Source organism: Rhincodon typus, chromosome 17, assembly GCF_021869965.1.
Source record: "Rhincodon typus isolate 14 chromosome 17, sRhiTyp1.1, whole genome shotgun sequence".
Taxonomy (NCBI): Eukaryota; Metazoa; Chordata; class Chondrichthyes; order Orectolobiformes; family Rhincodontidae; genus Rhincodon; species Rhincodon typus.
Window position 1 is genome coordinate 43,285,407 of NC_063348.1, and position 20,673 is coordinate 43,306,079.

Consider the following 20,673-nt stretch of genomic DNA (forward strand, 5'->3'; position numbering starts at 1 on the left):
ACCTGTCCGTCCTTTCTCCCACCTATCCGCTCCTCCCACCTCAACACCCACCCCCACCTCCTACCTACCAGCCTCATCCCTTCCTCCTTGACCTGTCCGTCCTTTCTCCCATCTATCCGCTCCTCCCACCTCAACCCCCAACCCCACCTCCTACCTACCAGCCTCATCCCCACCTCCTTGACCTGTTCGTCTTCCCTTAACTGACCAACCCCCATCCTAACTCCCCACCTACACTCACCTTTACTGGCTCCATCCCCACCTCCTTGACCTGTCTGTCTCCTCTCCACCTATCTGCTCCTTTATCCACCTTCCATCCGCCTCCCCCCCCTCTCTATTTATTTCAGAATCCCCTTCCCCTCCCCCATTTCTGAAGAAGGGTCCAGACCCGAAACGTCAGCCTTCCTGCTCCTCTGATGCTGCTTGGCCCGCTGTGTTGTTCATCCAGCTCTACACATTGTTATCTCAGATTCTCCACATCAGCAGTTCCTACTATCTCCGGGTGGGAGGGAGATTTTTTTGAAGAGTGCTGATTTTTAAAATAAAAGACTGCCCTCATTGGGTCACGTTAGATTTTGTGCATAGTAAAGATTGCAAAGCAAATCTTCCTCACCATGGTTCAGTTTTAGAAGAGGTAGTATTTACCAATTCTGAGAACATTTCCATTGAAAACAATAACTTCCTATAATCAACTGCACTGATTAAAATCAGAAATTGTCACTGTACCAGTATTAAAATTCTAATAGTCTGCAAAAGCAAGTCTTGCAGGTAATACTGTTTTGGTGGTAATGATTTGTCAGATCTTAATGAAACCTTTGTTCCAAATTAAGAAGTATTTCAGTTGATTGAGATGACTGAGTTTGGCAAGTGTTCATGATGAGGCAATGTGAGGAAGCATTCAACTCGAAGGGAAAGAGAGAGCTAAAAGGACCTGAGATCATCAATGCAAGTGAGACACTGTGGAAGAATTTGAGAATCTGGTGTTGTGGTTTGTGGAGGTGGTTTGTGACAGACATTGCTTTAAATTATGAATGACATTGATGAAAAAGTTGAAGATGCGATGGAAGTGGCTATGATGTAACAGAACTTTGAAAACACAGACTGAGAGCAGAAGGCAGTGATGCTTGGGGGTGAGGAGGTGGGGAGATGGTGGAGATTAAGGGTCAAGGAAGGGTAACTTCATTGGTTTTTCTCTCCCCTCTTTGAATTACCTAAAGCCAAATATGAAGCAAAGCCTTGCCATAACACAGTGTCTAATTATTGATAATGATGTCTTGTTGGGGGTGGGGGCAGGGAGAGGAAAAGATCAGAGGTAAATTTGAATTAGGAGGAGGAGGTGTAAGCAGGTCCCAAAATATGGGAAATAGTTGCTAGACATTTGTTCAGGAATTTTTTGATTGGCTATAACCCAACAATAATTACATAAATTGTCAAAGGAAACATCTCCTCAGACATTACAAAAGTATTACAATTGATAGACTGTATCTGCCTCATCTTGCATCAATTATTAGCCAAACAGTATGTATGCCGGAAAAAATACTGTGCAGCTTTTCATGCTTTCAGAAACCATTGAACCTTTCAAATCCATCATTTCAAAGAATTGAAATTTTGAAAAGTCTGTTTTAAGATGTGAACGTCGTGGCGAGGGCAGCATTCATTACCCATCTTAGCTGCCCTTAAGGTGGTGATGAAGCATCACCTTAACTGCTGCAGTCCATGCAGTAAAAGTATGCCAGAATGCAGTTCAGACATCATTCCAGGATTTTGACCCAGAGACATTGAACTGACAATATATTTCCAAGTCAGAATGGTATGTGGTTGAAGCGAACTTACAGGTGTTGGTGTCTCTAAATGCCTGCTTTGCCCTAGGTGGTAGGGTTGCAGGTTTGGGAAGTGTTATTGAAGCTATTATGGCTGCAGTATATCTTTCATACGGTACACAGTGCTGCCACTGTATCTGGTGGAGGGAAGTGAATATTGAAGAGGATAGATGGAGTGCCAGTCGAGAGAGCTACTTTGTGCTTAGTGGAATTGAACTTCTCAAGCATTGTGATGGCTGCAAAGATCCAGGCAAACAGAGATAATTCCATCACAGTCTTGACATGTGCATTGGAGGTGGTGGACAGACTTTGGAAAATCAAGTAGTGAGTTACATGCCACAGAATTCCCAGCCTCTGACCTGTTCTTATGGCCACAGTATTTAAATAAGTAATCCAGTTCCATTTCTATCAATGGCAACTCCCAGGATATTGACACCATGGGATTTTGTTATTGCAATGCTGTCTAACGTCAGGGAAAACAGATTCTTTCACATTAGAGATTGTCATTACTTTGTATTTGCTTTGCTTGCCACATCAGCACTAGCATGGGTGTGGTTCCACCCATTCTAGAGGTGTATAATAACATCTCTGAACAGGTTGATTCGAAAATATCTCCAAGTCTTGCTGATTATGAACCTGAGCTGCCTCAGTATCTGAGGAGTCACAAATGGTGCTGAATGTTGTGCGATTATTGGTGGAAGTCCTCACTGCTGACTTTATGATACAGGGAATTCCCTGGAGATGAAGCAGTTGAAGATCGTTAGGCATAGAACAGTATTCTGAGGAACTTCTATAGTGATGTCCTGGAGCTGAGATAATTAGTATCCATCCACCTTCTCCTTTGTGCTAGGTATCGTTCAACTAGTGAAGAATTGTTTCCCTGATTTCCATTGGTTTCCATTTTGGGAGCGCTCCTCAATGGCATTCTCGAGCAAATACAGTAAAAAACACCCCGATTTTCTAGTTGCCTGCGACTTCAACACACCACCCTGGTCCCTGGCCAACATCTCTGTCTTAACTTGTTGCAGTGCTCCAGTGAAGATAAGTGCAAGCTGGAAGGACAGCATCTTATTTTCTGCTTGGGGACTCTGCAGCTTTCTGGACTTCATATCGAGTTCAATAACTTTAGGGCTTGAACTCTCCCGTGTCCTTACCACACCCCCTCCAAACCAGGCCTTGTTACCACATGGTCTGCTATTACACGCAACCCATTGTTAGCAATTAACAGTCTCCATTAATAGCTAGCCACCCTCTTAGCCAGATCATTATCCGCTCCTTTGTCTGTCCAACTGTTCTTCTCTCTCTTTGGCCTCTATCCCCACATACTCACTCCTTACTCCTTACTCCTTGCCCTCTTCCCCCGCCCTATCTTCTGCATAGAAACAGGCATTTTCCTAGCCAACATCAGTTCTTAGGAAGGGTCACTTGACCGGAAATGTTAACTGGTTTCTCTCCACAGATGCTGCCATACCTGCTGAGCTTTTCCATCAATTTCTAATTTTGTTTCAAATACAGCAAAATTTGTTTTAACTGGGGCTCTGAACATAATGCCTCAAATACTGGGAGTTCAACTTCACTGTTGAATAGTTATTTGAGGGTGCAAGTGAGAAAGTTCTCTGCTGGTAAGTTTTATTTAAGCCAAAGTTAAATAATAATGTAAGTGATTTGTGCTGCAAATAAAATAAAACAGTGATGTGTATACCCCCTTCATTACATTTCAATTACTTGGTGTGTGTTTTTAACATTGATTATGTGGACCTCTTGATCAACCAGAATATTTGACCAACTGGCATGGTCCTGATCCCATAAGTGCCGGTCAATAAAAAGTTTGCTGTTATGGCCTTGGTTTCAATAGCAATCAATGTCGCCTCAATGTTTTGACCAAGGTTGCAATAAGTGATAACTCTTAGAATGTTCAACAATTCTTCATTTTTCAATGATACCTAGCACAAAGGAAGAGGATGGTTGGAGACTAATTATTTCAGCTCCAGGACATCTCTGTAGGAGTTCCTTAGAGTAGGTTACAATGAAGTCAGCAGCTGAGTGACTCCGGTGGAAATTGAACTCAGTGTTAACAGGCCAAGTTATTGCTGTGTTGAGAATGCTTGATAGCACTGTCAACAACATATTCCATTACTTTGTTGCTCAAGAGTAAGCGGATGGACCAGTAAGCAGCCAAATTGAACTTGTCCTGTTTTGTGTGGACTAGACTAGGCTAGACAGTTTTCTACATTGTCAGATAGATGTCAAGGTTGTGTTTGTGCTGACCAGCCTAGAGGAACATGTCGATGTGTGGTTTGTCTGTGTGTCAGCTCCCTCAATTTTGCCACAAATTCCTATATATTAGTTAAAAGGACTTGGCAGGTCAACTGGGCCAGGTTTGCATTTGTTATTTAAGGTAAAGTAATCTATGTTGGATCTGTTTCAGTGCATTAATTAACTTGGAATAAAGCCTTTGTGTTAACTGTAGAATGAGCTCACTGGTGAACATTCCTGTATCATGTTGAAGACACTGAATGCAGAAGAGGATGTGGAATCTACACAACAGAATTGGCTCTTTGCCTTCTGGACAGGTATAATTCAGCCCTTTGAAATAACAGATTCAAAATGAGGGCTGTTTTGCACACCTATGTTTTCCATTATTTTAGCAGTAACAAACATTAAACTAGAACTTCCATTAGCTGTGACCAGTTATGGCACAACACAGCAAAAGGCCATTATCTTAATAGTTCCTCTGTTGCTTAATTCTTTTTAAATAGATTCTGTTTTCAGCTCTATATTACCTCATCCCTCTAATGCTATAATAATTTCTTTGATCAAAACTGCTTTTCCCGTTAACTTTCTTTTAGTTCTCTATCTTTCCTGAACACCATGTAGCCAACAATATTAAATTTCTGATCCTCTATTTGGAGGTAGTTCTGTAATTACTCCATAGTCCTGTGTGTTAACTGTGATAGGGTTAGGGTTAACCATAGCTCAGTGACTTTATTCAACATGCCATGTGCGTTTACCTGTATAGACAACAAACTCATTGTAAACTGCTTCGCATTTGAATCATGTCTGATCTCCCCTTTCTGAATTATTCTTTACTCTTGTGATATTTGTCTCTCCCATTCTTGTTTCTCTTCTGTATTTGTTTCCTTGTTGTCGTCACCCCTGACAACACTAGGTAACTCTACTCCTATGATAACCTGTCCATCTAGTCCTGATGCTTCAGGATTGTGAAGCCTCCCTGCTACACTATTTATCCAGTATTGCATTAAATCTCAGTTATTTAGCTATTCCTGTACACCCCAGTAATCCAGAGTTTACTCCCAATAGTTGTGACCCAAGCTAATGGTAATACTGGATGAGTCTGATCCTAGAGGAAGACCTGGCTTGATAGATTTTAGTTTTGCAATTTGGTTTCCATGGTGGCCAATCACTGAATGCTTTCACAAGAAACTGACAACATCATTTTTTTAAAAAGACAATCAAAGTTTATTACAAACACAGTGGAAAAAAAATACAAAGTATTTTACCTTCTGCAGAAACTAATCATAACTGTCTTATTGCAAAAATCAGAAATAAAGTTTTAAACCATTTACTGTCAATAACAGCCTTATAGATTCTCACACTTCAGTGAAAGGTCACCCTTTTCTATTTTAAAGCTCCTTTACCGGTTGACACAGCTGAACTCTTACTGCTGTTTAGGTAAATGTCTGCATTCACTTAATACTAGCTTCTTTAGTTAATGTCTCTTCATGAGATACTTAAACAAACTGCTAACACAGCTCACTTATTTCTTAATGTGGATTCCTTAAACACCTCTTCCACAGCTTTGTGTTTCTGGAGCTTTCCCTGACTGACATGAAAGTACTCAAGATTTCTTTTCTCCTGCCCTGGTTGTCTTGGAGACTGCAAAACAGCACTGCTTCTCTGATAGACTTTTCTCCCTGAATGACTTGTTTCTATCTGAAGGAAATGTGCACACTTAGTGACCTTCTAAATTGTTCTCTCTTTCAAAAAAAATTGATGTCTCTGTCTCCGCACCCATGTGTCATAAGGCATCTTGTTTCTTAGCGCCAGGCCATTTTTCTTACTTCTTTCCTATCCTTAGAATCATACATGACAGAAGAGGCTCTTCAGCCCATCAAGTCTGCACTGCCAAAAATCCACTGTCATCTACATTAGTCCCACTTTCCCACACCAGTCCCACTTTCCCATTGCCTTAAAAGTTATGGACTTTAGATGGTCATCCATGTACTTTTAAAAAGTTGTGAGATTTCCCACGTCAACTACCGCCCTAGGCAGTGCATTCCAGACTCCCCCCACTCCTCAGAAAATCATATAGTTCAGGCCCTTCGGTGCACCAAGTCAGCACTGCTTCTGGGTAAAAAAAAAAAAAATTTCCTTAAATCTCCTGCCTCCTGCTTTTCAATTTTGCCTCCTTGTTATTGACCCTTCCACTAAGGGGAACAGTGGCTTATTTACTCTGTCCATGCCCCTCAAGACATAATACATCTCTATCAAGACTCCCTCAACCTTCTCTACTCCAAAGAAAACAACCCAAGCTTATCCAACCTGTCTTCATAGTGAAATGCTCTATCATAAACAACATACTGCTGAACCTCGTCTACACCCTCTCTAATGTAGTCACATCCTTCCTATGGTGTGGTGACCAGAACTACACACAGTACTCCAACTGTGGCCTAACTAAAGTTCTATAGAGCTCCAATATAACAACACTGCTGTTATGATCTATGCCTCAATTGATAAAGGCAAGCATCCCAAAAGCCGCCTTAACTACCCTATTAACCTGTCCTGCCACCTTCAGGAATCCATAGACAAGCATCCCCAGGTTCCTCTCTTCCATTTGAGCTTCCTGCTGTCTGGCCATTCTTTGAATACTCTCTGATCTTGTTAGTTCTTCCAAAATACATTATCTCACATTTATCAGGATTAAATTCTATCTGCCCATCTGATCAATCGATTTATATCCTCCTACCACCCAAGACCTTCCTCCTCAACCACTGGTCAATCTTTGTTCCTTCTGCAAATTTACTTCTCATCTCTCTGACATTCTCACCTACATCATTTGTAAATCTCACAAACAATATGGGACCCAGCGCTGATTCCTGTGTTATGCCCAATGAACACCAGCTTGCAGTCCCACAGCTTTCTACCACTACCCTCTTCCCCTTGCCACTAAGCAAATTTTGGATCCAACTTATTAGTTTCCCTGGATCCAATGAGTTTTATCTTTTTTATCAGTTTCTCATGTGGGACCTTATCAAGGGCCTTGCTGAAATCAGTATAAACCAAATCAGCTGCACTACCCTTAACTACAAACTTATTCACCTCCTTGAAAAAGTCACCCAGATTTGTTAGGTATGTCTTCCCTTTGACAAAGCCGTGCCCACTATCCCTGATCAAACCTTGCTCACCAGCATTTTCTCTTGCCTCCTCTTTGCTCTGCTAATTGCTTTCTTGAGATCCCCCCTTGCACTTTCTATACTTCCCTATGCCTCTGCTGCTTTGCTCTCTTTGTACCTATTATAGGTCTCTCTTTTCCTTTTCATCTAATCCTGAATATTACTAGACATCGAGGCTTGTTGCTCCTACATTTAACCATAGAGGGAATATGTTGGGGCTGTATTCCCCCAAGTATCTTTTTGAATGCCTCCTATTGTTCTGTAGATTTACCATCAAACAGCTGTTCCCAGCCTACTTCGGCCAAATCCTGGTTTATTTTAATAAAATCTGGGAGGCAACGCATCAATGTTGAGTCGCACCTGCAGCTGCAGAAATGTTTGTCTGTTCCCCTAACTAACCTCTGGTGTTCTGTATATCTGGCTTTATTGCGCTTCTTTTAAACTATTCCCCCTGCTGTGCTGTGCTGCACTGCTCAACAGCAGGTACAGACTCTGGAGTGCGCTGTCTCTAAACTCACTGCTTCTACTTTTAAACTGTTCCCACTATTCTGCTGCGTTACTCCTCATAGGTATGTTCTCTCTGTCTCTGGTCTCTGGTGTTCTGTGTCTATAGTGTCGCTGCACTGTTGCTTCTAATCTATTCCCACTGCTCTGTTATACTGCTTCTCACTAGGTATGCTCTGTATCCAGTCTCTGGTGTCACTGCCGCTGCTTTTAAAATATTCCTGCTACTCTGCTGTGCTGCTCCCTACCAGGTTTGCACTGTCTGCAGTGCTTCCTAATAAACAAGCAGCTGTGGCAGTTTGACCCTCTTGCCTTCAAATCCTCCATTTCCAAAATCAGCTAATGTATTTTGAAGACCTTCTATGATTTCACTCTTACCATCTTTAACAAGATAGGCTGGGACTTCTTTCGCTGGTGCATAGGAGGTTGAGAAGCGACCTTATCGAAGTTTATAAAATAATGAGGGATATAGGCAGAGTTAATGGTAGTTGTCTTTTCCCTAGGATGGGGGATTTCAGGACTAGGGACACATTTTTAATATGAGAGAAGAAAGATTTAAAAAAGACAAGGCCAAATTTTTTTTACAAAGAGGGTGGGCTGTGTGTGGAATGAACTTCCTGAGGAAGTGGTGGATGAGGGTACAATTACAGTGTTTAAAAGGCATTTGGATAAGTATGTGAATAGGAAAGGTTTGGAGGGATATGGGCCAGGAGCAAGCAGGTGGAACTAGTTTAGTTTGGGATTATGTTCGGCATGGACTGGTCAGACTGAAGAGTCTTGTTTCCATGCTGTGTGACTCTATGACTGTCAGAACTCTTCACAGCTTTTGGTCATGAGGCCTAGTGGCGGGGGGGGGAAGGAGTGCAAGTGAGTGCACCTCTCCAGGAAACTCTGAGGCTGCTCACTACCACACAGACTATCTCTTCAGTCTGTGCTGTTCTTAGCTTCTGGTGACACGACTGCTGCTCTAAACCTTTTCCAGTTGCACTGTTCCCCACCTGCTATGCTCTCTACCTGGTCTCTGGTGTTCTGTGTCTCTGGTGTCACTGCTGCTGCTTTTAAACTAATCCCACTGATTGCTGTGCTGTTCCCACCAGATAGACTCTCTCTTCAGTCTCTGGTGTTCTTTGATCTGAAGTCACAGCACCGCTGTTTTTAAAGAAAACAATTATATTGCAACTGTTCCCGCTGCTCTGCTCGCTACCCAAGACGCAAAGTCTCTGGTCGGTAGTATTCTGTGTTTCTGGTGTCACTGCTGCTGCTGTGAAACTATTCCCGCTGCTCTGCAGCGCTCTCCACCAGGAAGCGCTGTCTGCAGTCTCTGGTGTTGTGTCTCTGGCCTCGCTGCGCTGCTGCTTTTAAACTATACCCACTGTTTTGCTTCACTGCTCCCCACCAGGAAACTCTCTCTGCAGTCTTTGGTGCTCTGAGTCTGGCCTCACCACGCTGCTGCTTTTAACTCACCACTCCATGTCCCAACTCCACCTGCTTCCTAGTAAGAAGGCCTGAATCCTCAGCTGCACATTTATGAAAGCTTTTTTATCGAAAAACACTCAACTGTTCTCTTCAAGGATTTCTTTTTACAAATCCTCATTTAGCTGCATTTCCAGAGACCTTGGTTCCACTCTCTGAATTTAAAAAGAAAGAAAGTCCTTCACTTCTTAACTCTGTCAAAACAGAAATACAAAGCAAACTTAAAGCTTATGTATGGTGCTGTCCACTTTAAAGCCTAAGTTTCCAAATAGTAGTAATATCTTAAACTGTTATAATTCTACTGAGGTCCTCTTTTTTTTAAAAAAAACATTTTTCCAATCTCATAAAGCTTTGATTGCAAAACATCATCTTCTTTCTTCTTTGTGTTACTGGATCCTGCATGGTCCACAGCTTAGCACCACATTCCCTCCCTCCTCTCCACCCTCCTCCCCCCCAGCACCACCACCACCCTTCCCTTCCAACACCACCAAACTCACATAATGTTCTGCAGCCTCTCACTGCCAGTTACTCATGCATCAGGGAGGGGACTGAAATTAGCAATTGCTAAAACTTTCCTGTCTTCCTAACTATTAAATCCCAGACAACCTCTGCATTCCTCCACTTGCTTGTGCCATATTTGCACTGGAACATAGGAACATATATTGTAGGAGGATCTGAGTACCCAAGTGAAGATGTTTTACTGCAATTGCCTAGACACTTTGTGAGAACCATACCTGAAGTTTTATGTACGGTTTTGACCCCTTTTCTAAAGAAGGATATACTTGCTGTAGAGGGAACGCAACACAGGTTCACCAAATCAATTTATGGGGATGGAGGGATTGGTCAGTGACCCAAAATTGAGGAGACTGGGCTTATATTCTCTAGAGTTCAGATGAACGAGAGGTGATTTTATTCAAGCATATAAAATTCTGTGGATTTTAAGTAAAAACACTGCTTAGCATTCTGGGTTTAACGTACAAATTGATGTATAAATTTGTTTGCAGATTTCCGAAGACGGTTTCTGTCTCTCCTATCTTACCAGTTCAGTGGTTTCCCTCCCTCAGTCGCGCAGAATATTTTGCAGAATAAAAACATGAAAGAGGAATCGAAGCCACGTGAGTGACCAGCTTATTTTCTGATGAGAGAATCTTGGGTTGATCTATTATTTAAGTAAAGGTGCGTGCATTTCAAATGATGTGTAGCGGCAGACAGATTCGACAAAATCATAAAAACCTGAAGTCTTTCCAGAATATAAGTAAAAGAGGTCTTGATAATCATTAACAGTTATAAGAGTTAACAAAAAGGCATGAAAGTCTCAGAGCCAAAAGATACATAGTTATGCACATTAGGGAAGATACAGAATCATAGTTGAACCTAACTTGAGAAACTTTGTAAATATATCATTGGAATCGATGAGGAGCAAAATACTGTTACATGTCACAATTGCTGAGCATTGACATAGTCAATTTATGAACATTATTTTTTCATTTGATGTTAAATGATTCACCAGTTTACCCAGACATCATGATAAGCATTGACCATTTGCTGGTTCTTTTCTCAGAGTAATGGCATGACCAATCACAGTCAATCCGCTTGGTTTAAAAATGTAAAGAAAACTTGGCTGTTAACTGTCAATCACTATTGATTGGTCTATAATCCGAGTCCACTCGCAACCATTCACCATTCCCCTCGTGCGCAAAATAAATGTCGAGTTTGTATTCTTGCAAATGTCTTGATGTGTTCAAGATGAAAAGCTACAACAAAATCTGCCATTTTTTGTGGCAATTCTGAAAAACCCAGAATATTTATTCCTTGCGAAGTCAGTATGTAAATGAACGGAAAACAAATTAGAAAATTAACTTTTTTTTAATTTAATGGATCTTTTAGCTTGGGTAAGTGGAGTTTGAAGAAAAGATATTGCCAGCTTTATTCCCTTCCTCTTTTAGCCTCCTGTAGCCACAGTTTTTGGAAGATATTACCTCCTATTGGTACTTTGCACATTCAAGCGCACTTATGCTCACCAACTTGGTTGGTCTATGGTGATCAATTGTAGCAAGGTACCCCAGTGATCTCATGGCAAAGCCTGACCAATATTTGTTCATCTCGTAAGCCCAACAAAACAATCTAACTGGAGATTATAAAATGTTACTGGCATAACAGGCTAACTGGACTGTTTAGGGCTGTAAAAAACTGTTTTATGTCGATGGCAAATCTTATTTTTTGTTGCAATTATTACTGTTCATTTCTAAACTTCATAATATGGAGTGTAGCTTCAGTTACATTGACAGCTGCTGATAGTGCCAGAATTAAATTTTAAAGAAACCTGAAATTGAAACTGCTCTCGTGTATGTCAAAAAGGTTTTCAAGAGTACAAAGGATGTGTTTAGGTCACTTTTAAAATTTTTCTTTGAACAATTGATGTTCTGTGACCAATGAACAAAAATGAACATTTAATTTATTTAAGGATCCAGGATACATATACACATGTTCTATCAGTATTATTGATGAGTTTGTTTCTTTGCTTTATTCTCTCAGCACTTTGCAAGTCTGAGCTGGGAGCCAAATTTACACCGTATGACTTAAAACGATTGGAGATGTACTCGAGAAACATGGCAGACTACCATCTGATCATGGATTTGATACCCAGTATTTCTCAACTGTACTACTTGAACCAACTTGGTGGGATTTCATTAACTGCTGCACAGTCTGTGGGTATTCTAATTGTTTTCAGGCTTGAGATTATTTCACTGCTTTGTTCTCAAAGACATCAATGTCTCCACACAATGTTACTCATTTTTTTTGAATTGATTCCCAAAATTGCTTGTGTTTTATATAACCCCTTTGTGCAATCTGTAGCCCCTTTACTTCCTGTGCAAATGTAGCTAATAACCTTAAAAAGAACTTGCATGAAACTATGGACAGTATAACTTTTTCTGTGGTTGGATCCGAATTGGGATTTTCTGCTCTTGTACAGCCCTCCACACTGTCAAAATAGTCACATTTTTGAGGAATATTTTCTCTCGGTGTTTCAAGGCATTTGTTGTATCAGGATCTCTTGAAGATCAGTACCTTTTAAGATATTTGAAGTTCTGGTGACCAACTGAAAGGATCATTTGTCGACTTCAAATTGTATGACCAGATGCTCCTATTCAGTAGGCAACGTATACTATAAATTCAAAAAAAAATTCCCATTTATCTTTAAACACACATGAAAATTCCACATGTCCGTTACACTTTAAACTGTCCTTTAAATAGTCACTTTATCCTCCAAAAAACAGTCCTAAGCTCTTTTTAGGTCCTGATTACTTGTTTCCCTTTTCTAGCCGGAAAACTTCTAATCCCATAGCTGACTTTCACTGAGGGTTATACAAGAGATTCCTTCCCTCCAGCCCAACCCAAGCAAGTCTTCAAACCTCTTTTGACTCTTCATAAACTTGGTCTGTGGCGGCAAGCTCCCACCCATATTCTGCATGAGGAAAAGCAGAGTAAGCATTTTGTCTGCTTCAGGTGCAGGTCTAACAACTATTGTGTCCTGCTATTGGTGTCTCTCAGGTGGCAGTAGACTGACTTGAGTTTAAGGGATACCTTAGAAACCTGCAAGCTGATACAAAAATGGTTCTCTATTGACTTCCCAAAGCACATCTTACTGATCTGAATTCTGGAATTAAACTGGCAGTTTAGAATATAATCATCTGTAAAGTCTGACATTCTTAACACCTCCCTGTGAGACTTGGAGGCTAACAGTTTCCCACAGTCAGCACAATGCCTCTTACCATTGACTGCTAGTGTGGATATCTTGGACATTTTCAGAAAGTCAACCTAAACCCACCCCCGGCAACCACCACCACCACTTCTACTGCCCCTGCCCTGTCTTGTCTTTTAACAACTAAATAATGTAGTTTTGTTGTCAGGAAAAATTCAGAGTGGGTTACATGATCCTTTTAATTTAGTCATTTTATCTGGAATTACAGAGACAGTTCCAAAATACCACAGTCTTTAAAACATCATATTCGTAACGGTTGCCTCACTCAAGACAGCATTCTGACTTTTTTATTTTCTCATTGTTGACAGCAGTTTCGACATAATTAAGCGCAAATCAGAGACCAAACCTGGACTTTGATCTTTATGACTGCATGCATAATTAAGGGAGACCCTTCATTGGGGGCATATTAAGTCTTTTACACACTGATTTTAGGATGTATTTTTTTACAAATAAAGATTTGTTTGAGCTCTAAATTAGTGTAAGTAATACTTTTCCAAATGAACTTTCAAAAGCTTTAACTGAAGTTCTGTCAGAGAATATTTTATCAAGGATTTAAATTTTCTGTATTTGCTGAAAACTTAATTGTAGTTTCACAATATCTTTGTCCGATTTCAAGGCACTGCTTTTGGGTATTGGACTTCAGCACAAGTCAATTGATCAACTCGAGAAAGAAATTGCTCTTCCAAGTAGCCAATTATTGGCTTTTTTCAACAAATTAATCCGCAAAGTTGTTCAGGTAATTTCTGACTTGAATCTCCTGTTGCATAGTGCCCTTTCTGTTTGAAAATAGGAAGAACTTAGTAAACTGAATCCATGGAACAATGTTAAAATGGACCAAATAGTTGCATATAATAACAGATCTTATTTATTGTAAGAGAATTTAAAATGTGTCAAACTTGAAGCTAGCTTGCTTGTATGTACATTTGATACGTTTTAAATTACAGATGTCAAATGATTGCTGTCCAGACATTGTGAGTTATTCATGTTTTCTTGTTAGCATAAGAGGTACAAGACGGATTGGCTGATGTGACTCTTGGAAACAACATTTGTGTTTCTCTTCCCTGTTACAGTTGTGCCTGTAGTGCAGAGTTGGGAAGCACAAAAAAAATTGATGCACCAAATATATTAGTATTCACTAAAATTACCGTTAGTTTATTTAATATCTTCAACAGCATACTTAGGATATTATGTCTGGAGACCTGTCCAGTGTATTGCCCAAAAATGGCAAGTATTCTACCTAAAATAATTTGTTGAAAGAATACACAACGATAACAAGCAAAATAACTCTATTATGGCACTTGAATTTTAGCCTGAAAAATCATTTGGGAAAGTTTGCAGTTTACTGTTTGTTCTTGTATTATTAGCTCTTTAACAAGATCCTGGAAAAATCTATGGAGGAGCAGATGATTACCACAAGGGAGGTAGTCATGGAACCTACTATCAAATCACTTTCTGAGGATCTGGTATGGGTGAATTCTTTCATTAGACTATTAATATTTAATTTGGAAGATGGCATAAATATATGCAAATATTTTCATACAGGCAGCAAAGAAAATTTGTACTTTACTGTCTGCATTTTGTTTAATTGCAGAAATAGCTTCTATTTTAGGATTATTTTTTGCACATAGAACCAGCTCTTGCACCATCATTTCTAATTCCTTGTGTTTGCACAAAGCCTTTTCGAACTACTGCCTTACACCTTTGATCCTGACTGCCTGTTTTCATTAGAAGCCTTTGGGTGGCTGTCCATTCCTAAAGTACATTGGTTCAGGTGATTAATCCAACAGGAAGGAATTGTCAGGAATGGCATTTCGGAAATACAAGCAGAAGTAGGCCTTTGAGCTCCTCAAGCCTGCTCCACTACCAAGCCACATGATGCCTGATCTTCTGCTTCATGACACTCGAATGCTTTCTCAAGCAATCACGACACTCAAAAGCCATCTCTCAAAAAATTCTCAGCAAGACATTTTTTTTGCCTCTGTACTTAAAAACACTTGCATTTAAGGCAAGCATTTTATTTGCTTTCCTAATTGCTTGCTGCACCTGCATGTCACCTTTTAGTGACTCATGAACAATGACATCCATGTCCTTTAGATTGCAACACTGTTCAAATTCTCACCTTTTAAAAAGCACACTATTGTTCTGTTTTTCCTACTAAGTGAATAACTTCTTAGATTTTCACAATATATTCGATCTGAGCAGTACATGCCCACACTTTATACTAAGTCCCCTTGAAACCTTTCTGCATTCTGCTCACAGCTCCCATTCTAACCTATTTTTGTGACATCAGTAAACTTGGAAATATTACATTTGGTACTCACATCCAAATTATTCATGTAGATTGAGAGTAACTGGAGCCAAAGCACTGATCTTGTGGTACACCACTCGTCACAGCCTGCCAACCCGACAGTAACCCTTTTATTTCCACCTTTTCTCTTTTCTGTCAGTTAATCAATTCTTAATCCATGGCTAAATGTTACCCCACCTCATATGCTTAATTCTGACCTCTTTTGTGAGGTGTCATTAAAAAGTTTTTGAAATCCAGTACATCACATTCACTGGTTTCCCGTGGTCTGTTCTGCTAATTACACCTTTTTAAAAAACTCCTGACAGGAAGAGTTGTATCACAGCAGCTGCATCATCTGCCTAGTCAGAGCATAGTGTTGAGGTGGGTTACAATTAAATCTGAAACCCTTAACCCCACCCCCACATCAGCAACTATGATGCGTGGTGACCAGTGGCCCTGCACAAAGATAAAGAAGTGACCACTCCTGAACATTAGTATCGCTCAGTGAATGCCTAGAATGAGAAATTTGTTCACAGACCCATTAATTAATGACTAACTAAATATTTTTGAAAAAATGAACACTTTTCTTACTGTGAGGTGGAATTTTTCATTCATTCATATCTGGCACTTGCTTGAAAAGATACTCAAGGCTGTTGCATCTAGCATGAAGAACACTGTCAGTACATCACTTTTTTGTCAATAATGTTTGTTGCTATTGTGTTCTTTTTGATCTAGGAGGAAGCAGCAAAGGAATTCCAAGAAAAACACAAACAGGAGGTTGAAAAACTAAAAGGAATAGATCTAACCCAGTAAGATGCTGTTAATGGATGATATAATGCAAGTCACAGTAGTTACGGAATCTGAACTACTGAGTGAGCTACTCCAGGAAAAGCATATTGCATGACATACTTTTTGATATTTTGCTTAAAAGTAGTTAACTTTAATATGTCCTCTTGCATGTGTTAGCTTTGATTGTCAGGTAGAAGGGCATTTTCAACCTTGAATCTGGTGCCTTATGTATCTAATAAAAGGAATAATATTTCCTTCCATTTTTGGTACCAACTTTTGATTCCAATTCAAATAATTCCAATAATTTGGTGCAAGATTCCTATGGAAATTGAGCTGGATCATCACAATCTAGTTCTTCGTTCACCTGTTTGAGTTGAGTGCTCTTCAGATGATTGTTTTAAATCCTGTTACTGAGACAGAGTAGTGGGCATGTTAGCATATAGTTGCAAAAAAAGTGGAAGCTAGCTTCCATACGAAATAAGAATTTTTTTCATTAGAAGTGTCAAAGAGGGGCTCTGAGAGCCATTCAAAATTATGTATGGGGTTTCGTCTTGTAAATAAAACAAAATTATCTCTGTTGGAAAGCTTTCGGTAAAAGGACAGTGCACAAGGCTAAGGAATATTTTTACCTCTTCTAATATTTGAGTGCTATGTTCGAAATGGTAATGGAATCAGAATCTATCACAGCACTTAAAAGAAATTGACCATGCAAATAGTTTTCATGAGGGAACCTGGATGGTAAGTATCAACAGAGTTTTTACTTTGGGGCATAAGAAATGGGAGGATATATAATTCTTCAAGTCATCTCCATGAAGATCATGGCTCATTCACCTCTGGTCCACCTTTCCACCCCATCCCTACATTCTCAATTCCCTTATTGTCCAAAAGCATTCCATTCTCACCCTTGAATACACTCAGTAACTGAAAATTTACAGCTCTCAGTGGAAAAAAATGCCAGTGACTCTCAACCCTCTGAGCAAAAAGATTTCTGCTCATCTGTGTCTGAAATGGATAATCCCTTATCCTAAGATTATTACCCTTCTCTGCAACCAGACATGACAACCAAGTCAATCCTGTCCTCACTCTTCCAGCAGAGGTCGCGGGGTGTCAGGAGAGGGAATTCTGGCCAGTTGGTTATCTGTAATGTTCATGAGTGTTTGTGACAGTTATAGCATCCCTAGCAGTGTATTTGCTCAGTTGGAATAACTCGTTCATATGATTCAGTTAAATATCCCGAACCTGGAGGGGCACACAGGATTAATTTTATGTTTTCTAAGGGATGATTTAGCTGCAAGAAAAGTTTCATGAATGAACTGTTTTCAATGCCATGACCCAAAAAGCACCTTGGAACTAGATTCTTTGATTCTTTAAATATTTCAAGTTGCTGTGTGTAGCAACTTGGTTCATTGTGGCGCTGGAGAATAAATGGATGTTCCGGTCTACAGAATATGAAAACCCAAATATAAATGATTTAATCTTGATTGTTCACCTTGTGGGAATGTGGAAGGCCTTATGAAAAGGTTTAAGATGCCTCTCTGGTACCATGAATTTTGGTTTGCTATTTGTACATCCCTGATTTTGGTAAACTGTATGTGAAAATTGATTATTGTATATTTCCTTATGTTTCTTTTCCTCATACCATAGAATTACGATGTAATGTTTATGCAGGACTTGTACTTTCTGGCCTATTTTTTAATCCAGGTATACGATCCGTGGAAATGAGGATGAATGGAGTGAAGTGTTAAAGACGGCAGGGCAGAATGCCACAGTTATCAGCATTCAGGGGTGAGATGTAATCATGTGCTTTTTGTTGGATTAATTTTGTTTTGAATCATTACTATGTTTATTGAATGAACTTGAGTGGTTCTGGATACCATGACCAAAAAAAGCACCTTAGATTCTTTGAGAAAACAGTATAGGAAATGTATTTTACAACCAACATATGCACTTTGTATGCATCTGCTTTTGATTATGTAAGGAGCTGAATTGAGGGGTGTACGGCAACTCTCACTTTAAAATGAAAACAAGCTTTGTCTGGAAGATTAACCTAGCTCCTTAATAACTCTCAAACCTCGGTGAGGTATTCTTCAATTAAAGAAAAATGTTATTTTCAAGGAAATGTAGTTTGTAATGGAAAGCACATGGCCAATATGTGCATTTTTTTTGTGCTTCAGTGTGAAGAGAAAGCAAGATTCCAGAGAGAAAGATGGCCTTCATTTTCAGAAGAGACGGATGAAGATGAACAAGGATAAGAGACAGAAGTGGACCAAATAATTTACGTAGTCAAATGAACATGTTTAAATTGAATTGAGAAATTTATTTTCTATTCAGCTTGGCCAATGGGAAGTAGTGAAAAAGCAGAAGATGGTTGGATAAAGTTGATCAACTTCAGTCATGAGAAATAAGGTGGGCCTCAGAAAATGATGACATCATAGCATTGGAGACCAAAGAGTTTGTGTTTGCTACACTCAGTCTGAAGTTCTAGAGCTCTCCAAGAAGACCTGATCAGCTCTTTGTCCTCCTTAGCCCATCGTTCTCCACTCCGTGTTCTCCACTCCGTTTCCTCCTCTCCCAACTTCCTCTTTAATTCACTGCCTCCATCCACTGTGCCATTTCTAGATTTGCTTTTGGGTTTCTAATGCAGTTGCCCCCACTTTACACATTTTGAAGTATGGTGAGCCTGTGGATTTAAACCAGTTGAAGTTAATACGTAAAAATGAGACAGAGCTAAATGTATTAAAAATTACTTTATATTTTGATTTGACAGTTTGTTTTGTTCGACCTTAGTTTTGGTATGTTTATAAGTGACGACATAAGAATCTTGAACTTTTATCCTTTATAAGCCTCCAGTTGTGTTGAAGACTCTCACAGTAAAATTAATGTCTGTGTGACTGTATAGTTTTAAAGCTTTCCATATATTTCATACAAATTATTAACATTGTTTATTGCCTTAAGGAATGGAAATCTGCAGAGTAAGTCTCCTCATTAGCTGAACAAAAACAAAGTTGCTGGAAAAGCTCAGCAGACCTGGCAGCATCTGTGAAGAAAAAAAATCAGAGTTAATGTTTTGGGTCCGGTGACCTCCTTCTGAGGAAGGGTCACTCGACCCAAAATGTTAACTCTGATTTTCTCTGCACAGATGTGCCAGACCTGCTGAGCTTTTCCAGCAACTTCTGTTTTCGTTCCTGATTTACAGCGTCCACAGTTCTTTCGGTTTTCCTCATAAGCTGATGTTTCCTCATGTGAGTTATGAAAGAATGAGAGGTCATTGATTTAGGATAAGGGATAGCAAATTTAAAACAGAGATGAGGAGAAAGTACTTCTTTCAAAGGATCATGAATCTGTGGATTTACTACCCAAGAGTGCGGTGGATACTGGGATATTGAGTAAGTTTAAGTGGGAGATAGACAGATTTTTCATTTATAGGGAGTTGAAGGGTTATGGAGACTGGCAGGAATGTTGGAGTTGAAGCCAAGATGAGACCAGCCATGATCATATCGAAAGGCAGAGTAGTCTTGAGGGGCTGAATTAATACTCCTGCCCCAAGTTCCTGTGTTCTTACGGTGATTAGTCCATCACTTAGTCTGTAGAAATTACACTTCTCAGTAACGTGCAAAATTGTTTGTGTCTCTACACAAGTGCATTTGAGGTTGATTGTATTGGCTGTACAGGAGCCCTGGCCTATCCTGAACCAGTTTAGTAGGGACCATTCTGACTGTGGTATTTCCAAGCCTGCCATTCAATAGATAGGATTTGTCCCAAGAACCTATTAATGACTTTGTGTTTTCCATTCCTTGACCCACAGGGTGCTTATTGATAGATTTTGCTCAGGAAGGTTACTCCATATCAGGGGTTCTAAGTTGGAAGATAGGCAGTTTGTAGATTAAACAAGGTAGATAAAGGAGGTGCAGCTCAGATGGATTCAACAGGCTTCTGGTTTTTCATCAGTTGACAGATGTGTGGGGGAGTCCTGTTCTGTGAGGATAGAAAATTAAGAGCATCGAATGGAGGGTTCCATTTATGGTGTAATAGAGAGATATCAAGGTGTAGAGCTGGATAAACACAGCAGGCCGAGCAGGAAAGCTGATGTGTTGGGCCTAGACCCTTCTTCAGAAATGGGGAAGGGGAAGGGGGTTCTGAAATAAATAGGGAGACAGGGGGAAGTGGATAGAAGATGGATAGAGGAGAAGATAGGTGGAGAGGAGACAAACAGGTCAAAGAGGCGGGGATGGAGCCAGTAAAGGTGAGTGTAAGAGGGGAGTTAGGGAGGGGATAGGTCAGTCCAGGGAGGACGGACAGGTCAAGGGGGCGGGATGAGGTTAGTAGGTAGGAGATGGGGGTGGGGCTTGAGATGGGAGGAGGGGACAGGTGTGAGGAAGGACAGGTTAGGGAGGCGGGTACGAGCTGGGCTGGTTTTGGGATGCAGTAGGGGGAGGGAAGATTTTGAAGCTTGTGAAGTCCACATTAATACCATTGGGCTGCAGGGTTCCCAAGCGAAATATGAGGTGCTGTTCCTGCAACCTGCAGGTGGCATCGTTGTGGCACTGCAGGAGGCCCAGGATGGACATGTTGTCTGAGGAATGGGAGGGGGAGTTGAAATGGTTCGCGACTGGGAGGTGCAGTTGT

The 20,673-nt window shown here is 40.3% G+C and overlaps 1 protein-coding gene across 2 annotated transcripts in view; it reads left to right on the forward strand.

The window, feature by feature from the left end:
• The window catches only part of nat10 (N-acetyltransferase 10), a 72,692-nt gene extending 53,886 nt beyond the window's left edge, over positions 1-18,806 (forward strand). For both annotated transcript variants that reach the window (XM_020534822.2, XM_048607165.1), the window contains 8 exons: positions 4,288-4,390; positions 10,213-10,323; positions 11,744-11,916; positions 13,588-13,707; positions 14,336-14,434; positions 15,994-16,067; positions 17,749-17,832; positions 18,222-18,806. In XM_020534822.2, coding sequence (XP_020390411.1) covers positions 4,288-4,390; positions 10,213-10,323; positions 11,744-11,916; positions 13,588-13,707; positions 14,336-14,434; positions 15,994-16,067; positions 17,749-17,832; positions 18,222-18,321 — 864 coding nt within the window. In that variant the 3' untranslated portion in view covers positions 18,322-18,806. The remainder of the gene's footprint in view (positions 1-4,287; positions 4,391-10,212; positions 10,324-11,743; positions 11,917-13,587; positions 13,708-14,335; positions 14,435-15,993; positions 16,068-17,748; positions 17,833-18,221) is intronic.
• The last annotated feature ends 1,867 nt before the right edge of the window (positions 18,807-20,673 follow it).